The sequence below is a fragment of the Pelecanus crispus genome, chromosome 15 (assembly GCF_030463565.1).
Source record: "Pelecanus crispus isolate bPelCri1 chromosome 15, bPelCri1.pri, whole genome shotgun sequence".
NCBI lineage: Eukaryota > Metazoa > Chordata > Aves > Pelecaniformes > Pelecanidae > Pelecanus > Pelecanus crispus.
In genome coordinates, this window is record NC_134657.1 from 654,944 (window position 1) to 674,334 (window position 19,391).

The following is a 19,391-nucleotide window of genomic DNA, read 5'->3' on the forward strand; positions in this document are numbered from 1 at the left end:
GGCACCCCAGGGTGCTGTGTGCCGGGGCAGGGACTCTGCCGCCTGCCAGGGTCAGCTCTCAGCCTGCCCAGGCAGCTCCCCACAGTTCTGTGGTGAGAAGCCATGGGCGAAAGGAGGGACCCCCAGCAAGGCAGGGCCCTTCTGCTGGCGAGACAATGCTACGTGGGCCAGGGCTGCTCAGAGCTTCTGCCTCACCTCCAGAATATTTCCAACAGGAGGTTTCAAGGGGAAGGTCAAGTCCAGGATTACTATAAAGAGAAGGAACTTCCCTGTGTTTTCAAGTTCCTCCTCTTGCAGAACAGCAGGCGAGAAATGATAAAGGAGTTCTTAATTTTGACAAGACACTGACAATGCTGAACTGGAATTTCGAGTGATCAATAGGTCTTCCAGGAGTCTCCTAATGTATTTTCAGCCACTCCTCTGCATATGGACACAAGCAGCATCACCTTTGCTGGACACATCAGGATCAGTCTGACCTGTCCTTCTTTCTACCTGCAAACAGGACCATGCGCCCAGCCCGTGCCCTGCACACAGGCAGGTTTCTGGAGGGCTGAGGTGAGTGCACAGAGGTTGGGATGGGGTCTGTGAGTGCTGGCAGGGAAAGACATGGCACAGGGAAACACCTCTCAGGACAAAAATCTCCAGGCAGCAGGGATCATCATCAGGGAATGAGAGGAAATGAAAACCAGAAATGTTGACAGAGGGAGAATCCAGAAACCTCCGTCTCATCCTCTCCCATGCAGAGCCCTTCCCCTGAGCAAGTCCCCTTGCCTTCTCTCCCAGCCAGCAAAGCCTCTGCCCCACTTTTAAACAAAAGTGTCACCTGAATGTGCCAGGTTGTAAGCTTCTGTAACAACAGATCATGTATTTCAAAAGTAAATTTGGCCTTGTTCAATTTAGCCTTGCTTAAAGGAGATGTAAATTAGTATTTGCTTCCCTTTCACCTTTTCACAAATAGACTTGTCTTACAAACAGTTTACGTAAAAGGCATCATGGCACCTGGCGTAGGAACTTGTTGGCAATTAAAGAATCAGGCGAAATGTCTGTCTGGTGGCATGTTGGGCAGGTATGCTCCTCAGATTCCAGCAACGCTGTTCTAATGCCTGTGAATAATTAGAATCATCAAAACAGGTTTTAGCCAAAGTGAGGACATTTGTTGGCTTCTAATCAATTCTCAAAACACGTCTATGATTAATGGGTGAATGTGGTCTTGAATTGAGAGCATGAAGCTATAAAAGTTCAATAGTTTCAAAAATGTCTCGTATGCAGCACACAACTGTACAGTTTTGCTATTTCACTACTGTCACACCTGAAGATGTAGAGTAGGCTGTGTCCTGATGTTGCCACTAGTCTTTTTTCCACTGTCTAGTACAGCGAGAAGTCACCAACCTCAAGTTAATGAACAAAACACGTCTCAAAAACCCATTAGTAGGTTTGAGTTGTGAAGGTTTCTTAACCTTAACCAGCTCTCCTGTGGAGAAGAATGTGGATTAAATGCCTAACTCTCCCTTTGTTGCAGACCACAGTAAGGCACCAGAGCTGGCTGTATAATTTTGTATGAGGGAAAGGGCTGTGGACAAACTAAATGCATTCCATATCTAATACTGTAATCACCTGCAGAGTTACGCACTCTTCTCTTACTCGTCCTTTCCCATGTAAAGCGGACTTAACTAGATACATAAAATGGGACAAAAGCTTTCTTCCTTTTTCTTTTTTTTTCCCTTTATACGAGAAGAGTCCTTTCCTGTTCAGGGTATACTGAAGTATTAAGTAGAAGTGGTAACAAAGCAATTTCACTATTTCGTATTTCTGCTTTCAGAAGATCAGATGTGGTGTTTTGAATGAACAGACAGGGGAGTAACACTTACATTCGTCACAGTAACTGTTCCCACAGCAGGGAATAACAGCTGCATCCGTCATGAGATCTTTACAGATGAGACACAACAACTCCTCTGGAATAGGATCATCTGAAGAGGAGAAGGACAGCTCCGCTGGTAGGAAGGGAGGCTTTTCCTTCTTGCCTCTAGCATAAGCTTCCCTGGAGGCAGGGTGGGGAAGGAAAAAGGAAAGAGTTAAAGATGAGTAAAGGAAAATTTTTCCAAACTTTGGATTTTATCAAAGGAAGAGAATAGATGGAATCCTTCGCGTACCCCATTAGCCTTCTAACATTTAGGCATTTCGTTTGAACTACTTTTCTGTAGCCACAGCACTAAAAGAGGGAGCGGGGAAGAATTTTCCTTCCGCAGAACTCTCCCCTTCATTGGATCAACTCAGAAACCAGCTCAGACTAGAAAAAGAATTCCTTGACAGCTAGAAATCAGGTGAAATGAATCCCACCTCTCCTTTGCCAGAGGGTAAGTGTAAATCGCAGGCTCAGGGTACAGTTAGTCTCTGAGTAATTACGTTTGATTAATGGAGGAGGTCTGTGTTACAGCTTCTACAAAAGGAGATCCACGACAGAAAAACACAAGTGCTACCAAGTGCATTTGAAAGCAGCCACTCTTGTCAGCACACAGTAGTGTTTTCTTAGTTTATAGCCACAGGAAAACTTCAGTCTGTTTCACACATGGCATTGGATAAAAGTCAGGGGGGCAGGAAAGCTCAGTCCAACAGCTATTTGTTACATTTTGCAGGAAGCCTTTGAAGCATAACCCAGAAGCAAAATGAGCATTCAAAGAGAATGAGTCCGCTGTAAACTCTACTGAAATGTTTTGCAGAAATACACATTCTTAGCATACCACAAGTTTCACCAACTTGCAGGGGCAGGAACAGAAGGACCGCCCTATTTTAATGGTAGAAAGTATCACAGATTTTAAGGGTAAGCTACAATGACAATGCTTCCTCTCCCGTTATTCCAGATGCTGGCCAAATTGGTTGCATTGCCACTCGGATGATTACACATGGTTTCTCTCGTTCCCTTTGTGGTCAGTCCAGTTAATTCCTTACTTACGCATTAATAGTCAGTATTGTGTATTTTCCACTCTTTGTCAGCATAGCACCCTTGGTGTTGGGATCTTTCACCTCCACCATGAAACTCCTGGGAATTCCTGTGCTCTTTTTAACTCTGGGAACAGACTCAAATTGTTTGTCCTGTTAAGGAAAGAAACGCAGACATATCTCATCTCAAGACCCACACTTCAAATGACATTTCAAGGACTACTGGAAGCAGCAAAAGCCTTTAGTGCTCTCCTTGTACCCAGCGTAAGGGTTGCTCGACTAAAGCATGTATTTTCCTAAAGGAACAGAACCAGGACATTCCAAAGGCTTGAGCAGCGTTTTGAACTCATTTGACATTCCTTGGCTTAACTTCAGGTTCCTGAAGGGGGAAATATCCCTGCGCTCGCCATCCACTCAGAGAAGAGACGCAAACCTGCTCCTCCTCCCCAGTGCAATTCAGTGCGAGAGCTCAGTTCGCTGCTCTGAATCACTCGCTGGGAAAACTTGTGTTCACCATCTCTAGATGAAGGCTGAATTCAGACCTCATGCATATACATTCAGTGACGAACGTTCAATGGCATGAATACTCAACCAGAGGCTTGTGTACCTAAAACACGCACATAGTCACAAGATGGGGTCAAGAGAAACGTCTCGGGTTTAGACGGAATCCTAAAACCTGTCTACAACCAGTCATTAAAAAGAGCTAAAACCAGAAACATTTCCAGTGATATTGAAATATACAAAAATGTGCATGAAAGTCCACAGAGAAAGGCCTATGGACATATTTAATGTCTATGACCTGGAAAAAAGACAATTTTACATTTGTAATTGCAGGTTTCCCTGGAAGTTTGAAGGGCTTTGCAACATTGCCAGGTAACCTCTGTGTTTCACCTCTAGAGAAACAATTCTTAATAGGAGTGTTTCTGTATTTGTTACGTGACTGCCAAGGTAAAAACAATGACAAACTACCGAACACCAGCAGTCCCCCACGATCTTACCCCATGTGTTGGGCAGTTCTTCCTATAGTGGCCACGTTTTCCACAACGGAAGCAAGTGTAAGATGGTGGAGGTGGACCCAAGGCTTTCTTCATGTAACTGAAAGATTTGGGGGAAAAAAAGAAAAAGGTATGCAAAGGTGTCTCTCTTGTTCCAACAAGCATCTCTGCAGCTTCTCCATCATCTTCAAAGAACAGATCTGACATTAGCAACACTTACTTGGATGGATCATATTCCTGGCAGGACTGTATCATCATTGCTGTTATTTTATCTTCTTCGGAAGCATCAGCTTCAGCCAGATTGGCAGTCTGTTTAACAGGTCAGGATTTGACACACGCATGAGAAACACACTGAAGCCCACACAGCCAAAGACCACAGCACTCACCCAGTCCCATAAAGAGCAGCACAACGCCAGCTGAGGCTGCACCAAAACAGCTACTCATATAAAACAGAATTGTGCTGAAGATGTTCTGGGGAGTCCTTACGCCCTTACGTGGGGTTTGGGTGCCTGTTAACCTGCTTGACAAGAGCATTCCTGGGCACCCAAAACCTTAGGCTCTGTCTGCACCTTACATAAAGGTTTGTGGAACCAGTCCCATTTTCTTCCACATGGACTCAAGCTCTGCGTAGAAACAATTACACTGTCCAGTATTTTTGAACTGATAGTAAGCTCCAGACTATTTGAAGGAGAAGATCTCCGCTGTACATTTAATTGAGAAAGATGTATGCCACTATCATGATTTACCTTTTGCAGCATTAAAAGGACACTCAACTTAGCAGTCGGGGAAGTTGTTTCTGCTTGCTGAAATTGAGCCTCGGACACAGAAGCATGAAAAGGAATCAAGCTTTTTAGAATCCCTCAGCAAGACAAAGGATTCTTTTCAGTAGAAATGTCACCATCATGTGCTGTAGGCAGTCCAAACTGCATGTTTCCCCCCTACTAACTTCTTCACATGGAGTGATGTAACTACAGGAAGCAAAACCTGCCCTTTTTTCCATCTGACTGTGTCCTTTTAACAGACAAATTGTAATATAAACCTTACGCACAACTACGTCTTCAAATTCTTGAAGCCAGCTGCTTTTGTTTAACCAGTATTTGGTCGGGTTTTTTATTACACACTAGTGCAGACACAAGCAGGGACGAAGGGAGTGACGGTAAATGACCTGGACCTTCAAGCACCTATCTTTCAGATCAACAGCGCATGTTTTTGCTTTTAGATGCATTCATTCACAAAAGCAACCATCTAGTTTCAGTATTTTATTAAATGGTTGTTTCATATAGACAGTTTTTTCTCAACTGTAACATCATCCACATCAACATCTGTCAAGTCATTGCCATTAACATTTACAGACAACTTTACAGATACTTGACTAGTTTGTTTGAACCCAAACGGTTTATAGAACACTTCCAAAACACAAAAAACACATCCTAGGAACAGACCAAAACTCAAATATGGCATTTAATACTTAGGAATAACAAACCAGAAAACTTTTTACAACACATTGCCTCCATGCTAAGCCAGTCTGCACTCAAGAGGTCAGAGCAAGTAACAGTTTTGAGCTGCTTTATGTTATTTTCCTGCATTTTTCTTTAAATGTTCTCAAAAGCTTAAATGTCTACACCACTTGGACAGTTTTTCACATTTCAGAGGAAAACTTCACATGAGTTTACAGAACCAAGGACACATTTAGGCACAGCACTAACGGAGTCCAATTTCTTCTGGTGGCTACCTTCCAAACTAATTTTTGTCTTTTTTTCCCCCAAATGTTCACAATGTAATTTCTGCAGTGATTGAGGGAAGAAGTTACAAGTGGGAAGAGATTTCTCTTTCTTGCAAATGAACTCCAGCCTTTATTTTCAGAAGAAAGAAGCAGCTCCTCTGCACTAGGCCCTGCCTTCTCTAAGCTTTGTCACTTGAAAGACCACTCATTCCATTGGCTAGCACTACGCCTTTGCACAAAGTGCAATCACTGGTGCAATCACCAGGCAAAGCTACACATTGTTGAGCACAGAACGCAAGCAGTTCCACAGCAAAACACGGCATTGCAACAGTTTCAGAAGGTCACATCTGCTAATATGCCACACATACACATTGGCATATTCCTATAAACAGTCAGGTACATTTACACAATTGACACAGCCTGCGCTCAAACAAATTAGATTGTGCTGTCCACTGTAGATGCACTATGATGTATGAAACTCTGCAGCATTCACAGAACGGAACTATAACTGTCGTGACTAGAAATTCAGAAATAGCCACGCAATCATCCATGTTCCAGAAACACTTCTTGTTTGGCTGCTGCAACCCCCCCTGAAATGTCCATAACTTACAGACCATATAATTCTTCTCTGAAAGTTGTGTTAGTTTCCAACACAAAATGAATGAAACGTATGAAAAACGGTAAACAGCTTCTGCAGTGCTGCTTCTTTGTGTCCTGAAGATGAGTAGCATGGCAACATTACGTTGAGGCTGATAAGGTACTCCCCTTCTATCTTCCCAAACTGGCAACCACTCTTTACAGGACAGTATCAAGATAGACACACATTTTACAGTTAAAATAAATACTTTACATTATTAAAAATTAAATTAAAGTTTTGTTCACATTACAAGAGTTATCCAGCTATAGATCACAGTATAAGGTTTTAAAATACAAAGCAAACACTTTGGGTTTTAAGCATTTGACAAGAATATATATAGACATATACCTTAATAAGCTGGGCCAGAGAAAACAGATCCAGAAGAGTCATCGATCTGTGCACAAAACATTAAACACATATTCAAGTTCTACAATCAAAACACAGCAATAGTTCACCTCTACTGCAGTCCGAAAGGCTGCACCATGTCCTCTGAGTGTCACTGAAAGAGGCATTTCCAACCCAGTGTAATCGGTATTTGTTCAAAAAAGTGTCCAAACCTGTGACAGCTCCAGAGTGCCTCTGTGGTGAATGAGAAGAAACCAAACTCACCAAACCCGCCTGAGATCAGCTTACTGCTCCAGACTATCTCAGAGAGGGACCCTTGTCAAATGCTCACAACTGCTTAAGAGTCACAGGGGTAAGGAAGCTGCCAATTTTCAGCTAAAAAGGAATTTAGGAGAATAAATTGCAACCACACTCCTCCCTCCCAGCTACCTACAGAAGGGCTTGCAGGAATGAAGTTCTCAGGCCACTGGTTCGTAATGGACTGCTGTGTTTGTTGAGAACTAAGACTGGCAGGCACTTTTTCCACAAGGAAAAAGGGGAACTCTTCGCTTGTTCCTTTTCCAGTACACTCAATTCTATTATGCCACAAGCAGCAGTTAAGCTTACCCCAGTAAAACCTTAGCAGAAAGACACTCGAGTCACTGCTTATTATGCCTGAAGTTGTTCAAAAGCGTAGAATAACATTTCACAATGTAAACTGAATGGCTCTCCTCAAGGGGTCACTAACTGGATCAGAAGAGAGGTTAAAACCCTTCTGTGGAAAACGCTCTTGTCCTTTAGTACCTAATGCAGTAGAAGAATTCAAGGGAGCAGTTTTAGCAGACTCTGGGGAAAAAGATCTCTACATGCAGAAGATGATTCCTCACTCCAGTTCATCATTCCTTCTCTATATGTTTAGGACCATATGGTGGTACACTAAAGACAGGCTTAACCTCTGGGAAATTAAAGCACCATCCAACCCTGAAGTCACTGAGCTCCAAAAGCATACTGCAGGCAGAAGTTAAGACAAATGACAGGGATTTCACCCACAAATGCACCAGGCTCTAAACTTGTGCCCAAATTTAAAGAAAATACTTATTTAGTTTGAGAAGGAACCATCACTACAGGAAACTTATTTTCAGTGTATTTTGTAAAGTATTCAGTGACTTACTGTTTGGAAAATTAATACAAAGCTACATTGTTTAGAATTAAGTGCTGTGTGTAGAATAAAGTGTCAGATTGTGGTTTTACATACTGGTTTTGATGGTCCGCTCACTGGCTCCGTTCGACTTCTGGAAGAGAAATGAAGGTGATCAGAACTTAAAATAGAGCCCGTACCTCCTGAAGATGAGGAAGTTCAAGGAAATGCTTGAGATCACCACACAGGGGTTTCTTCGTACATTCTCCTTCAAGAACATACTGCAAGGCGAGTAACGCATTTTCAAGGCCTCTCCACCATTACAGCATGCATTCATCATTCCCAAACATTAACCACTCTACCAGCAGTTTCTGCAATGTTTCCAGCTGGAGGAATCAAAAGCTAATCTGCACGGCTAATTTTCAACGTTACAACAGCAGTGCCATTCTTTCCTTGTCCCCACACACAGGGATTTAGTTGAGCTTTGATGCCAGCAGCATCTGTCCTCTCACTTTAGGGCAGCATTACAATACCAGGAGAGGGTGCCACCCAACCATGCATTCACAAGACAGCACTAGCATACATCCTTAAATTAACCCCCAAAACAAGGCCATGCTTATAAGCACAACGCTGTGGCATCCAGAATTACTCAGTAGTGCCTGAAAGCACTGCAACAACTTCTGCAGTAATGTGCCCAAAGTTTACATGCAGAGCCACACAAATTCAGGGTTTTTTTGCTTGCAAGTGCTTCACGGGCGCCAGGATGCTGCTGTACTGTTTGTTTGAGACACACTGTAACTCATCAGAATACTTTATTTATGGGGAACCCACATCAGAAGGACATGGCAAAACCACAAGCTAATAACACCTACTAACTGTGGTGGAGAGGCCTATCTTTAAGAAGGCTGGAAAATACGACCATTCAAACAGTGCTAATGTAGCTGATACACAACTGGACTGTGTGAATACAGAAATGACAGCAAGAATGCTGTAGGCAGGATTGCATTTGAGTGTCTGTCATTTTAATCAATACACCCAGTTGTCTGTCCTCCGTAAATCTTAGGAATACAGAACTAAAACCTGGAGCACAGATATCAGCTTAGGGTAAAAACAGATGTAGAAAGAGAACTAGCAACAGTTGGCAACGTGCTAAACTGCTTCCTGCGTTTCAGGTTTGGAAAGGATTAACTATTCCTTCATCGTACTCGCACAAAAGGCAATACACTTTGGGATAGTGTTCTTTTTCTCTTGCCTGAAACGGATGCTGTCTTTAGGAAACCGATACGAATCACTTACTAATGGAACTTCTTGTTTGCATGGTTCGCCAGCTGGCAACCCTTGGTCTTTCCTCTACAGCTAGGATGCCAAAAACCTAGGCATAAGAATGGGGATAAATGGGCATAAATGGGCATAAAACATGGGGCATAAGAATACCTGCCATATCCCACCCTCCCTCCCCCAAAGGCAAGAAAGAGTCAAACCCTAACAATCAGACTCTTCTGAGATGGGAACAAATTCTGAGTTCACACTGCAATGCCTCTCTCTCTTCACCATAAAAGCAATAAAAGCAAGAAGATATGATAAAGACCACTCCAGGTAGAGAAAACAGGATCTACAACTTGGGTCTCAGAAAAATCAAGCCCAAGAACAAGCCCAAGAGAATCATCTTAAAAGTTACCACTCTTGGAGTTTGAACCCTATGTCCCAGCAGGCCTAAACAGTGAAGTCGACTTTGGGACAGATACATTACAATCTACCCCATGACAACCAAAATTAACAGCACCTTTAACAACAAAGATGCAATCGGAATGCCTCTGTAAACTAATATCCACAAAACCAGCTAACACACTGAAAGCCCTAACAAAGGGTACAATGCTGTATGGATACTTACACAACATAGGTTTTGCTGGTACCTTTGACTCCTCCAGCAGGGATTCTTCGAACGATCACCAATGAGTTCTTAGGAATCAGGGCATTAGCATCTGTGTATTCTGAAAACAACACAAATATGGAAAAAGACATTAGTCAATTTGTAAGAATGCCTATTACTATGTAATGACATAGCACTTCAGGCAATCCCTTCACAGGTATGAAAGCAAAGCTTTCTATGTAACATTGCGCTTTTATCATCTCAACACACTAACGGGACATTCCTAGAAGTCTTCAGGTTTGATAATCACACACAAGCAGCAAAATCTTTTCCATTCATTTAAAACAGTTTGAATGCCAACAACGCAATGCTCTCCAAGGTCTCTCAGGACTGACAGAACACAGAAGACAGCCTTCCATCTGCATTAAGACCAGGTCAGAGGCCCAGTTGGGGTTTGTTGTTTGGTTGTTGGTTTGTTGTCTCTTGCCTGAGAAGCACAATAGCACATGCTCCAAGGGGTTTGAGTCAGAATGTTACAGGGCAGGAAAGAGCACTCAGGAATCCTGAGCTCTGCAGTTTACAGTTCTTCCACAATATTGTGAGAACATCTATTCTAAAAGACAGGTCAAGAAGTTCAGATCAAATTAAGAGGAGGCGGCAAGTTGAAATGCATCATTCCTGAGTGCAGGCTTTTTGAAGGGAATTCTGCCTTTATAGAACATGCCTCTAGAGTAAGCACGGAAGAGGACACCCCTGCCCCCCCCCGACATTTAAAATAGGTCTCAACCATCCAGTTTGCCTTCCCAGATCTTCAAAAGAGTCCATCATATCATTTTTTACCACTGACATTTAAAATCCTGTTTAGTTCTAGTGAGTTTACGCATCTACTTCTGATGAATAAAAAATGAAATTCATGGTTATGCATTTCAAGCAAAAATTTGGCATACGTATACATTACACTGAAATGTATTCTCTAGTTTTGCTCTGAAAACCACGGAGGGATTTTTGCATTTTCACATGGAAAACACCCTTAGGAAAGCTTCAGGAAGCACCTGTGTCACTAATAGACCAAGTTTAAAATTTTAGACTCCTTTTACAAAGGTCAAAGGGCAACACAGCCTACCTAGAGGAGGATCTGGTCAGTGGTAAACAAGAGGGATGCTCTTTAAAGCATGACAGATACTCCTTGTTTAACCTCACCTTTAGGGAACACCACGCTTAACAGAACCTAGTGAAGCAGACACTTTTTCTTCACCGGATTCTGAGTATGGATGAAAACAAAGCAACACACTTGGTAAAACTGGTACGATGTACATTAGAGTAACACTTTATGGGGTAACGTCTTTATGAGCATCACTTTTTCTCCTAAAACTTTGCTTTCCGTTCCTCACCTGCTATAACAGAATACACGTTTCGCCTATCTCAAAACATTTTTTCTCCTTGGGGATAATAATTGGGCTCCATCACATTTAGTACCATCCATCAGTCTGGTTTTAAGGCTCTGTTTGACACAGACCCAACCGTTCCAGTAGTGTTGTCAGCCAGTTGGCCACTCAGCCTGCTGGCATGTATGAAGCTGACAGTACCTTAGCAACCGAAGACAACATTCAGAGACCCTTCTGCAGCAAAGCCCTTCAAGCAAAGCAACCATTTTTCAAAAGCTCTTGACAATTTCATTCAACAGTAGTAGAAAAATACAAGACTTCTGAAACATATCTCTACCTACGCGTGTCATGCAATCCAATGGCATCCCGATGACCCCTAACAGTGTGCTCTTAAGTCTCTTCAGAGACATTCTCCTGAACATAGTTTAAATATCTTGTTGTGGTTTAACCTCAGTCGGCAACTAAGCACCACACAGCCGCTCGCTCAGCCTCCCCCCACACCCCGGGGGGATGGGGGAGAGAATCGGGGGGGAAAAAGTTAAAACCCATGGGTTGAGATAACGGCAGTTTAATAGGACAGCAGAGGAAGAGAAATAGTAATACTGCTTCTACTAATGATAAAAGAACATACAAAGCACAAAGTGATGCACAAAGCAGTTGCTCACCACCCGACGACCGATGCCCAGCCCGTCCCCGAGCAGCGATCGCTGCCCCCCAGCCAACTCCCCCCACTTTCTACACTGAGCATGACACCCTATGGTATGGAATAGCCCTCTGGCCAGTTCGGGTCAGCTCTCCCGGCTCTGCCCCCTCACAGCTTCTTCTGCACCTGCCAGAGCATGGGAAGCGGAAAAGTCCTTGACTGCCACAAACACTCCTGAGCAACAACAACATCAGTGTGCTATCAGCATTATTCTCATGCTAAATCCAAACCACAGCACCACACCAGCTACTAGGGAGAAAACCAACTCTGTCCCAGACAAAACAAGGACATATCTGCAGATAAACAGGCAGCTTTAGGTGCCCAAGGCCCCGCGCCCGCCGCCCCCATGCACCTTCGTTGGTCTGGGAGTTGCTGATCTGCAGGTTGCTGTTGGCCACCTTCAGCTTCTCGCAGCCCATGATCTGGCGCTTGAGGTCGCACAGGGGGATGTGGAGGCTGCTGAAGGTGACCGTATCATAGCTCAGCTTGGAGGAGAACTTGTAGCGGACGCACGACATGCTCCTCCTCGCAGCCCGGCCGGGCAGCCACACGATGGGGAGAGGCCCCCGCGGCCCCGGCTCCTCCTCCGCTCCCTCTCTCGCACGCAGCGCTCCCAGGCCCGACCGCTCGCTACGGCCACTCGGGCGCCCGGCCTCAGCGTTCCGCCCAGGGCTTTCCTGGACGACAAGTGCACGGGCTGCCGCCAGCGCCTCACCTCACCCAGCACATTATGACAAAAGGCCCGTGTCATGGGGGCACGGTGGCCCCACCCTCTTCCTCCTAACCCTGAGCTCTCCCTAAAGGCAATCGCCATTCCTCCACACATTCCTCCAAACCCTCCCATCTACCACATCCACTGAGTGTGCAAGGCAGATTCTCCAGAAGCCCTTACGTGAAACCCATTCGAATAAGCCAGCACGCTGGCCATGTCTTCCTGGAGGGAGTTCATCCGGCCCTGCACACTGCCAGACAACATGGATGTTCGCAGAGAGATTCACTTGCTGTTCTGCAGGAAGCCACAATCAAACTAAAGGTAATGGTAAGAGTTTGGCTGCCACTACGGGCCTAGAGGATCCTGATGCTCTGAGTCATCTCCTCTGGGTCCCAGCCTTACTGGTTTACCTGAACAACCCAATCTGGCACATGCTAACCCTTGCACAGGAAATCATTTGCATCATTCAGACTCATTTGAAGATCAGACTGCCCTATTTGCACAACTACCAGGGCAATATTGGATAGGTGAAGAAAGGGCATTTCAGGATTTACTCTCCACCTGAGCTGAAAAGTGGATTCTAAGTGCAATAATACCTTCCGCACAGGTTAGAACCACTATCTCTTCTGCCTCTGGAGCTCCCAGCTACTGATAGCTACGGGAAAAAGTGTTACAGCCCTCTGATGGCATGTGGCACTAAGTTCCCCCTGTCTGTAACAGCTTTTATCCCACGCTTAGTGGTTGCAAAACTAGAGCGAGCTACTGCAAATGTGTCAAGAGAACTAGAAAAAGCCATTAATGAAACCGCAGAGATTATTACAGCCCTACAGGAAGAATTCAACTTACCACCACAAATGGTAACACAGAATCGATTAGCCCGAGACCACCTTTTAGCAGCACAGGACAGAGTGCCCAGTGGCATGAGCTCATTTCCCTGCTCTCTCCAAACCACAAACCCTTTAAAACCCCCACTGTCAGCCTGTCGTTTTTCTCATGTTGACACAAGAAAAGGGCATATAGAAAGCTGCTTCTAAATGGGGAATCCCTTCATCTATCACCGTCTCCCAGGCACCCAACCAACTGGGTTGTGATGACCCCATCACAGAGAATTAACAGCAGGACAAACAGGAGGAGGAGAACAAGAAGGAAGACAAACAGGATGAACTGATGGACGGCAGGAGGAGGAAGGGGATGAAGGGGACGAGGAACACAGAAAGAGAATGAGAACAAGGAGGAACAAGACACAGAACAGGAGGAGGAGGACAAACATGAGGAGGAGTGAGAGGAGGAGAAAGAAGAGGTGGAGGAGGAACACGAGGAACAGTCAGAAGAGGAACAGGTGGCACCAGGATCAGGAGGAAGAACAGGAAGAGAAGAAGGAGGAGCAAGAGGAGGAGCAGAAGATAGGGGAACAAGACACAGAACAGGAGGAGGAGGACAAACATGAGAAAGAAGAAGAAAAAAGAGGAGGAAGAGGAGTAGGGTAAGGAGGTAGAGGGGCATAAGGAGGAGGAGAATGAAGAGGAATGGGACGATGAGGAGGAGGAAGAAGAAGAGAAGGAAGAGGAGGATGACATACAGGATGAACAGACTAACAGAACAAAGAAGAGGCAGTGGAGGAGGTGGGGGAGAAAGAGAAGACAGAGGAGGAGAAACAAGAAGAAGGTGAGCAAGGGGATGAACAGGAGAATAAGGACAACTAACAGGAGAAGGAGGATTAGGATGAAGTTGAGGAGGAGTGGGAGGAAGGGGGAGGAAAAGCAGGAGGATGAGGACAACTACAGCAATGACAAACAGGAGGACAGAGAGGAGGAGGAGAAGAAGCGTAAAAGGATGACAATGAAGAGGAGTAGGAACAGCAGGTGGAGGAAGACGATCGGGAGGAGGAAGAGCGGGAGGACAGGAGGAAGTACTGCGAGCTAAATGTTGCAAGGCACACATTCAGCTCTGAATGTGAAATTGAGAAATTCTCTAAATGAGAAATTACAAATAAACCTACTTGGTAACAAGTCCCCATGGTCACCTTTGCTCCCTTTTTCCCTTCCAGGTGACACCAGCCATGCCCCAGGCACCTGCAGCCATTCGCTGTACACAACTCCCCTGATGCTGGATATCTGATACACATTTCATAAAACAACGCACCTCCAGAGATTTTGTCTGTTCACCTGGAGCTGGGGGGAAGGTGTGTGCGTGGGCGAGGATGATCTGCTTTATCCCTTTAATTTTTACACCTCAGCAAAAACACTGCAAGATTCGGACTAGAGGACAGCACTGAAATCAAAGGGTAAGCAACCAAGAAGGCTCCAACTGCACATTGCCACCTGATTGCCTTACACAGAGTAGACTTTGGATCCTGACTGCTCATTTCACCCTGGAATAGTCCCATTCCTCATATGAAAGCTCCTGCGTGCCTGGCCGAGCACAGACACAATCCACACTGACAGCAAGCAGAGTTCAACTGTGCACTCGCCTTGGCCACGTTTCCTTGGAAAACTTCTTTGCTGGGTTCTTTGAAAACCTGTAACCGCAAGAACCAGGAAGAAACCCTCCCTGACAGCTTGATTGGAACTTCCCGGCTGTAGTAAAACCATCCGCCCTCGGCACCCCCATTTCACAAGAGCCGGCAGCACAGCCTGGGTTTGGGGAAAGGCACAAATCAGACCTCGGGGACGAGAGACGAGCACAAGCATCTGCCAAGGGAGCTGCATCCAACCAGGAACGCTCCCCACTCCCCGGAGGGAGAAACAACTTCCACTTCTCCAAATCCCCATTTATCAAAGGCTGTCAACAGAGATGGGGTTGTCCAAGAGCACGAGACCCACAGGAAGGACAGAAGACAGCAAAAGCACCTGGTCTGACCCCACCAGAGCATGCCTGCTCCAAAGCTGGCAGCCTCCTGTCGCAGAGGAGGCAACTCTGCCTTCCACTGCCCTGATGCCATCAAACATCGGTCTCCAGACATCAGGGCTCGGGCTGGCGACACTTGGGGTAGAAGCAGGAACGCCTTGGCCTGTGTGCAAAGTGTTCCAGAGCTTTCTGCTGGCATCTGCACAGCTCACGGCCCAGGACAGAAGTGTCTGTGACCGCCACGTGCTTTTCAGTTTGCCTTCCCAGACCAAGCCAAGCTGTGATACAGGAGCTCTGCTCCTCCCTGTCTCCCAGGGAAAGCTAGAAATGGCATTATTGCCATCGAGCTCCTATGGGATATAAAGAAAGCTCGTCAGGCAGTGGTTACGTCATGCTGCGCAGGCTATGAACTAGCCCGGGTGAAAAAGCTGACCAGCACATTTGCGATACATAAGAAAAGCTCCTATGTAAAGATGGCTTCGAAGACATGCGCAAGAGAACTTGACCGACTGTGACCTCGCCTATACAAGTGGCTCTACTGTTAGAAGAAACCAGACGGAAACCAGCTGAAAGCAGCAAAGTTGCACCAAAAGAGTGCCAACTCAGCTAAGAAATATGCACTAAGTGTTCTTGCACAGGGGTTCACGTGAACAAATACTCAAAAGTGAATGCTAACAGGCCACCTCATGGCCAAAGCCAAGAGCTTTTTTAGACTGTAAAAACAAATACATGAATAGCCTTAAGATTGCATATAAGGAATCAAGAATTGTAACATGGCGTCCTTCCTGGGCTCCCAGTGAGGGGCACCTTTATGGCCAGCAATAAAAAGGGATTTGAGGTAGTGCATACGTCTGCTGCCTTCTTTCCTGTACCCACACATGAACCAGAGGAGAAGAAAACTGCAAGCAAATCCACTGCGGTAAAAGTTCAGGTCCACATGTAAACAGCCAGAACTCTGAAGAGTTACACTGACTCAGATATTTCTTTTATCTTCCGTTGATATGTAACTAAGCACATTTCCTCCTACCCACAGTCTGTCCTCCCAGCCTCACAGCTCTCCTACATGAGAAACATAAGCTACAGAAGCTACAAAAGAAAAAATAACCTGCTTTGGTGAACACCAAAACACCCACGACTTTCTCAAACTCTTCATTGCTCCATCTGAGGGTCAAGGGACAGCATCTCCTAAAGGCTCTTTCACAGGCACTGCCCTGAAAACCCCCCACCACTTCTCTACTAGTGCACAAAGAGATGAGGAAGACTTTCATCTTTAAGTCTATGTAGACAATTTCTGAATTTAGACAAGTCATTTTTAACAAGGATAAGCCCTTTGCCTTGCACCTGGCAACCAACAGGGACGTGGACCCAGCAGCACAGAGCAGTGCCATGCGCAAACCACCACCCTACGTGCAGGGAAAGACAGACAAGTCAGATGGGGCGCCCAATTTCGCCAAAAAATGGCTCTTCACATCAGTTCTCTCTATGATCAGCATAGTCCTTTTAGGCAGACACAGAAATCCAAAGTGATTTCTTCTTCTTTTCCTGAAGTAGACTTTTAAGTAGATATTGCCAAAGAATGCAAGAACAACCAAAAAAAGTTAAAGCAGGTCTCCTGTTAAGTCCACCACCCCTCACAAAACAGACAAGTGGCTTCAAGAGATGCCTGCAAAGAAACCGCCGATGGAAGAGAACCCTGACAACTCCTGTACAAGCGGTCAATGTGGAAACAGCAGCACTGACCCTTCTCCCGCTCCTCCTACGAGCTCTTCGCCAGCCACGTGAAGACACAAAACCAAGGATGATGGAATCAGATGTGACAAGAAATTCACCCCCCCTCTATCCAAAATGATCAAGAAATCTATCTGAAATACAGATTCACATCCACTAGCATGGATGATGAACCTCACCCTAAGCACACGTTGTGCCTTGAGACAGGAGCTAAGGACTGCATGCAGTCACCACCACGAGCAGACGTTCAAACCTGAAGCATCCACAACACCCAGACAAACCTCCACCATTTTGTCAGCAATGCTTCAAGTCACACGAAACTCAGTCCAGGACTTTACAAAATGTCACCAAAATTAATGACAGCAGCCTCTTTGCAGGTTGCTTACTCAAAAGCAAAAACCAGAAAGCCACGTACCCTTGGGGAAACCCTTGTCCTTCTGTGCAGCTGGTTTCTTCCCAGGGCTCCTCTTCAAGGCAGGAGAAATGACCATGCATTTGGAAGTCCACACAAGCTCAGAAGCACACTTAGTCCTCTGGCCGTCATTACCCATGGGCCAGAAGCCCTCTCACCCCTCCCCAGAACTGCCCGTTAGTCGCTGGCAGTCATTCTCCATGGACCACATGGACCTCCCTACCCACCTACCTACCAACCCAGCTACCGACTCACCAGAAATGAGGCAGACCGCACCAGAAGGGACACTGCCTGACATGAAGGAGACATATTAGACCAGAAATGATGCTTTCAAGACAGAAAACACAGCACAATCCACCACAACAGCAAAAAACAACCAGAAGAAACATTGCACAAAAAACAAAGGCCCCTTTCCAAACCCTAAAAAGGCAAACAAGCTGAAAAAAAGGATTCTCCACAAAAAAAGACCACGCAGAACACAGGACACGGCAAAAACAACCTAACACCAGGAGCCCAGGCCCAACAAACACAGATTCTCTCCATAACAGTAACATGCTTTATCTGTAACTTGCTTAAACTCTTGGCATACCATAACCCTGTCACTCCATAACCCTAGCACATTGTAGCCTTAAAGTAGCAGAAAATGGAACGCAAACTCCCTGGAGATCTCCACCAGAGCCTTCAGGTGGCCCCAGATCTTGGACATCACAACTTTGAAGTGGGAGTGAGACGGAGCCACCAGGACGTCACCGCCATCCATCTTCACACCCTGGAAAAGTGCCCAGCTGAAACGCCCCTGGGGAGAAAGGCTGAGGCACTTGGAGACTTTGACCCGGCCAGCCATGACCACAGGGCTTCAGCTCATCGTTTCTGAGCCACAGCCACCAGGCAGATGACCCCGTCCTCCCCGCAAGACCCCTCGGGGCAGCCGTGGCTGCTCTGGGGGCCTCCAAGAGAACCAGCTCACCTGGGCTGCTCTGCGGCCACCGCGCGCCTTGGCTGTCAGGCGGGTCTCAGCGCTGCTCTGCAATCTGCTGTCACCTCCCTGCAGGACGCTCTCCAGCACATGGGACGTCTCTGCTTGCTCACCCTGGGGACAAAGAGCAAAAGAGAGTGATGGCCTTTGCTTTGTCCCCATTCCCAGGGTGCCACAAGAGAGACCTGCCACCCCCAAATCACACACTGGGTGCTCTGGACACAACGTACAAGCTGCAGGCGTGGGTCAGGACGGCTGTGGGGAGCAGGCAAGACATTCTGCGGTGCCCCGGCGCTGGCAGAAAGCAGGGCTGCAGAGAACAGCGGGGGAAGCCCAGGGCAGACGGCGCTGGGGCCTGGCAGGGTGCAGCGCCCACAGAAATGCCCGGCTCCTTCAGCCTTGGCCCCGGGGCTGCAGCACGGGAACAGCACCGGCTGCAACTTTGCTGGGAAAAGCCAGGCAGGGGGGACCCTCACACCCCACACGGGTACCCAGACCTGGGATTGGACAACCGGTCCCTCTGCCCATCGCCACCATGGCATCCAGAAAGCAGCGCTGCTGGCCCTGCCGTGGTCCTGAGCCATCTCTCCATGGACGAGTCTTTAACCAGCAGGCCTGAAGAGAGGAGAAATTGTCCCCCATTAACCCGTGCTCAAGGTTTTGCAGGCAGGAGGGTTTTTTGAGCTGCCTGGTGGTGCTGCTCCTGGGGAGCACTCAAGAAACAGGGCGGCTGCCTGCACCTGCAGGCAGGTGGTGGAGTGAGCACAGCGGGAGTGAGTGGTGGTTTGTGCAGCTGTTGAATGGATTCAGGCTTGTAATGTGTCCAGCCTGGTACGCCTGCTACCTTTTTCCTTGCAGGTTGTATTTAGAGCCTAAATAGTATTATTCTGAAAGCAAAACCAACAAGCAAACCAAGAAAAAAACAGCTGGGAAGTTGTTTTCCTTCCAGCTGGGCTTTTCTCCCCGCTCCTGGCCACTCTGCAAGGTGATGCCAATATTAGGGT

General features: G+C 46.4%; 1 protein-coding gene across 1 annotated transcript; it reads right to left on the reverse strand.

Moving 5' to 3' along the window:
- Window positions 1-990: 990 nt before the first annotated feature.
- On the reverse strand, window positions 991-12,230 carry LOC142594975 (E3 ubiquitin-protein ligase RBBP6-like). Its single transcript, XM_075721713.1, is given in 11 exon segments — window positions 991-1,103; window positions 1,869-2,038; window positions 2,951-3,090; window positions 3,936-4,032; window positions 4,153-4,241; window positions 6,641-6,661; window positions 6,663-6,686; window positions 7,071-7,212; window positions 7,955-8,035; window positions 9,646-9,745; window positions 12,065-12,230. Coding segments are annotated over 11 exon segments (1,143 nt in total).
- Window positions 12,231-19,391: the final 7,161 nt, after the last annotated feature.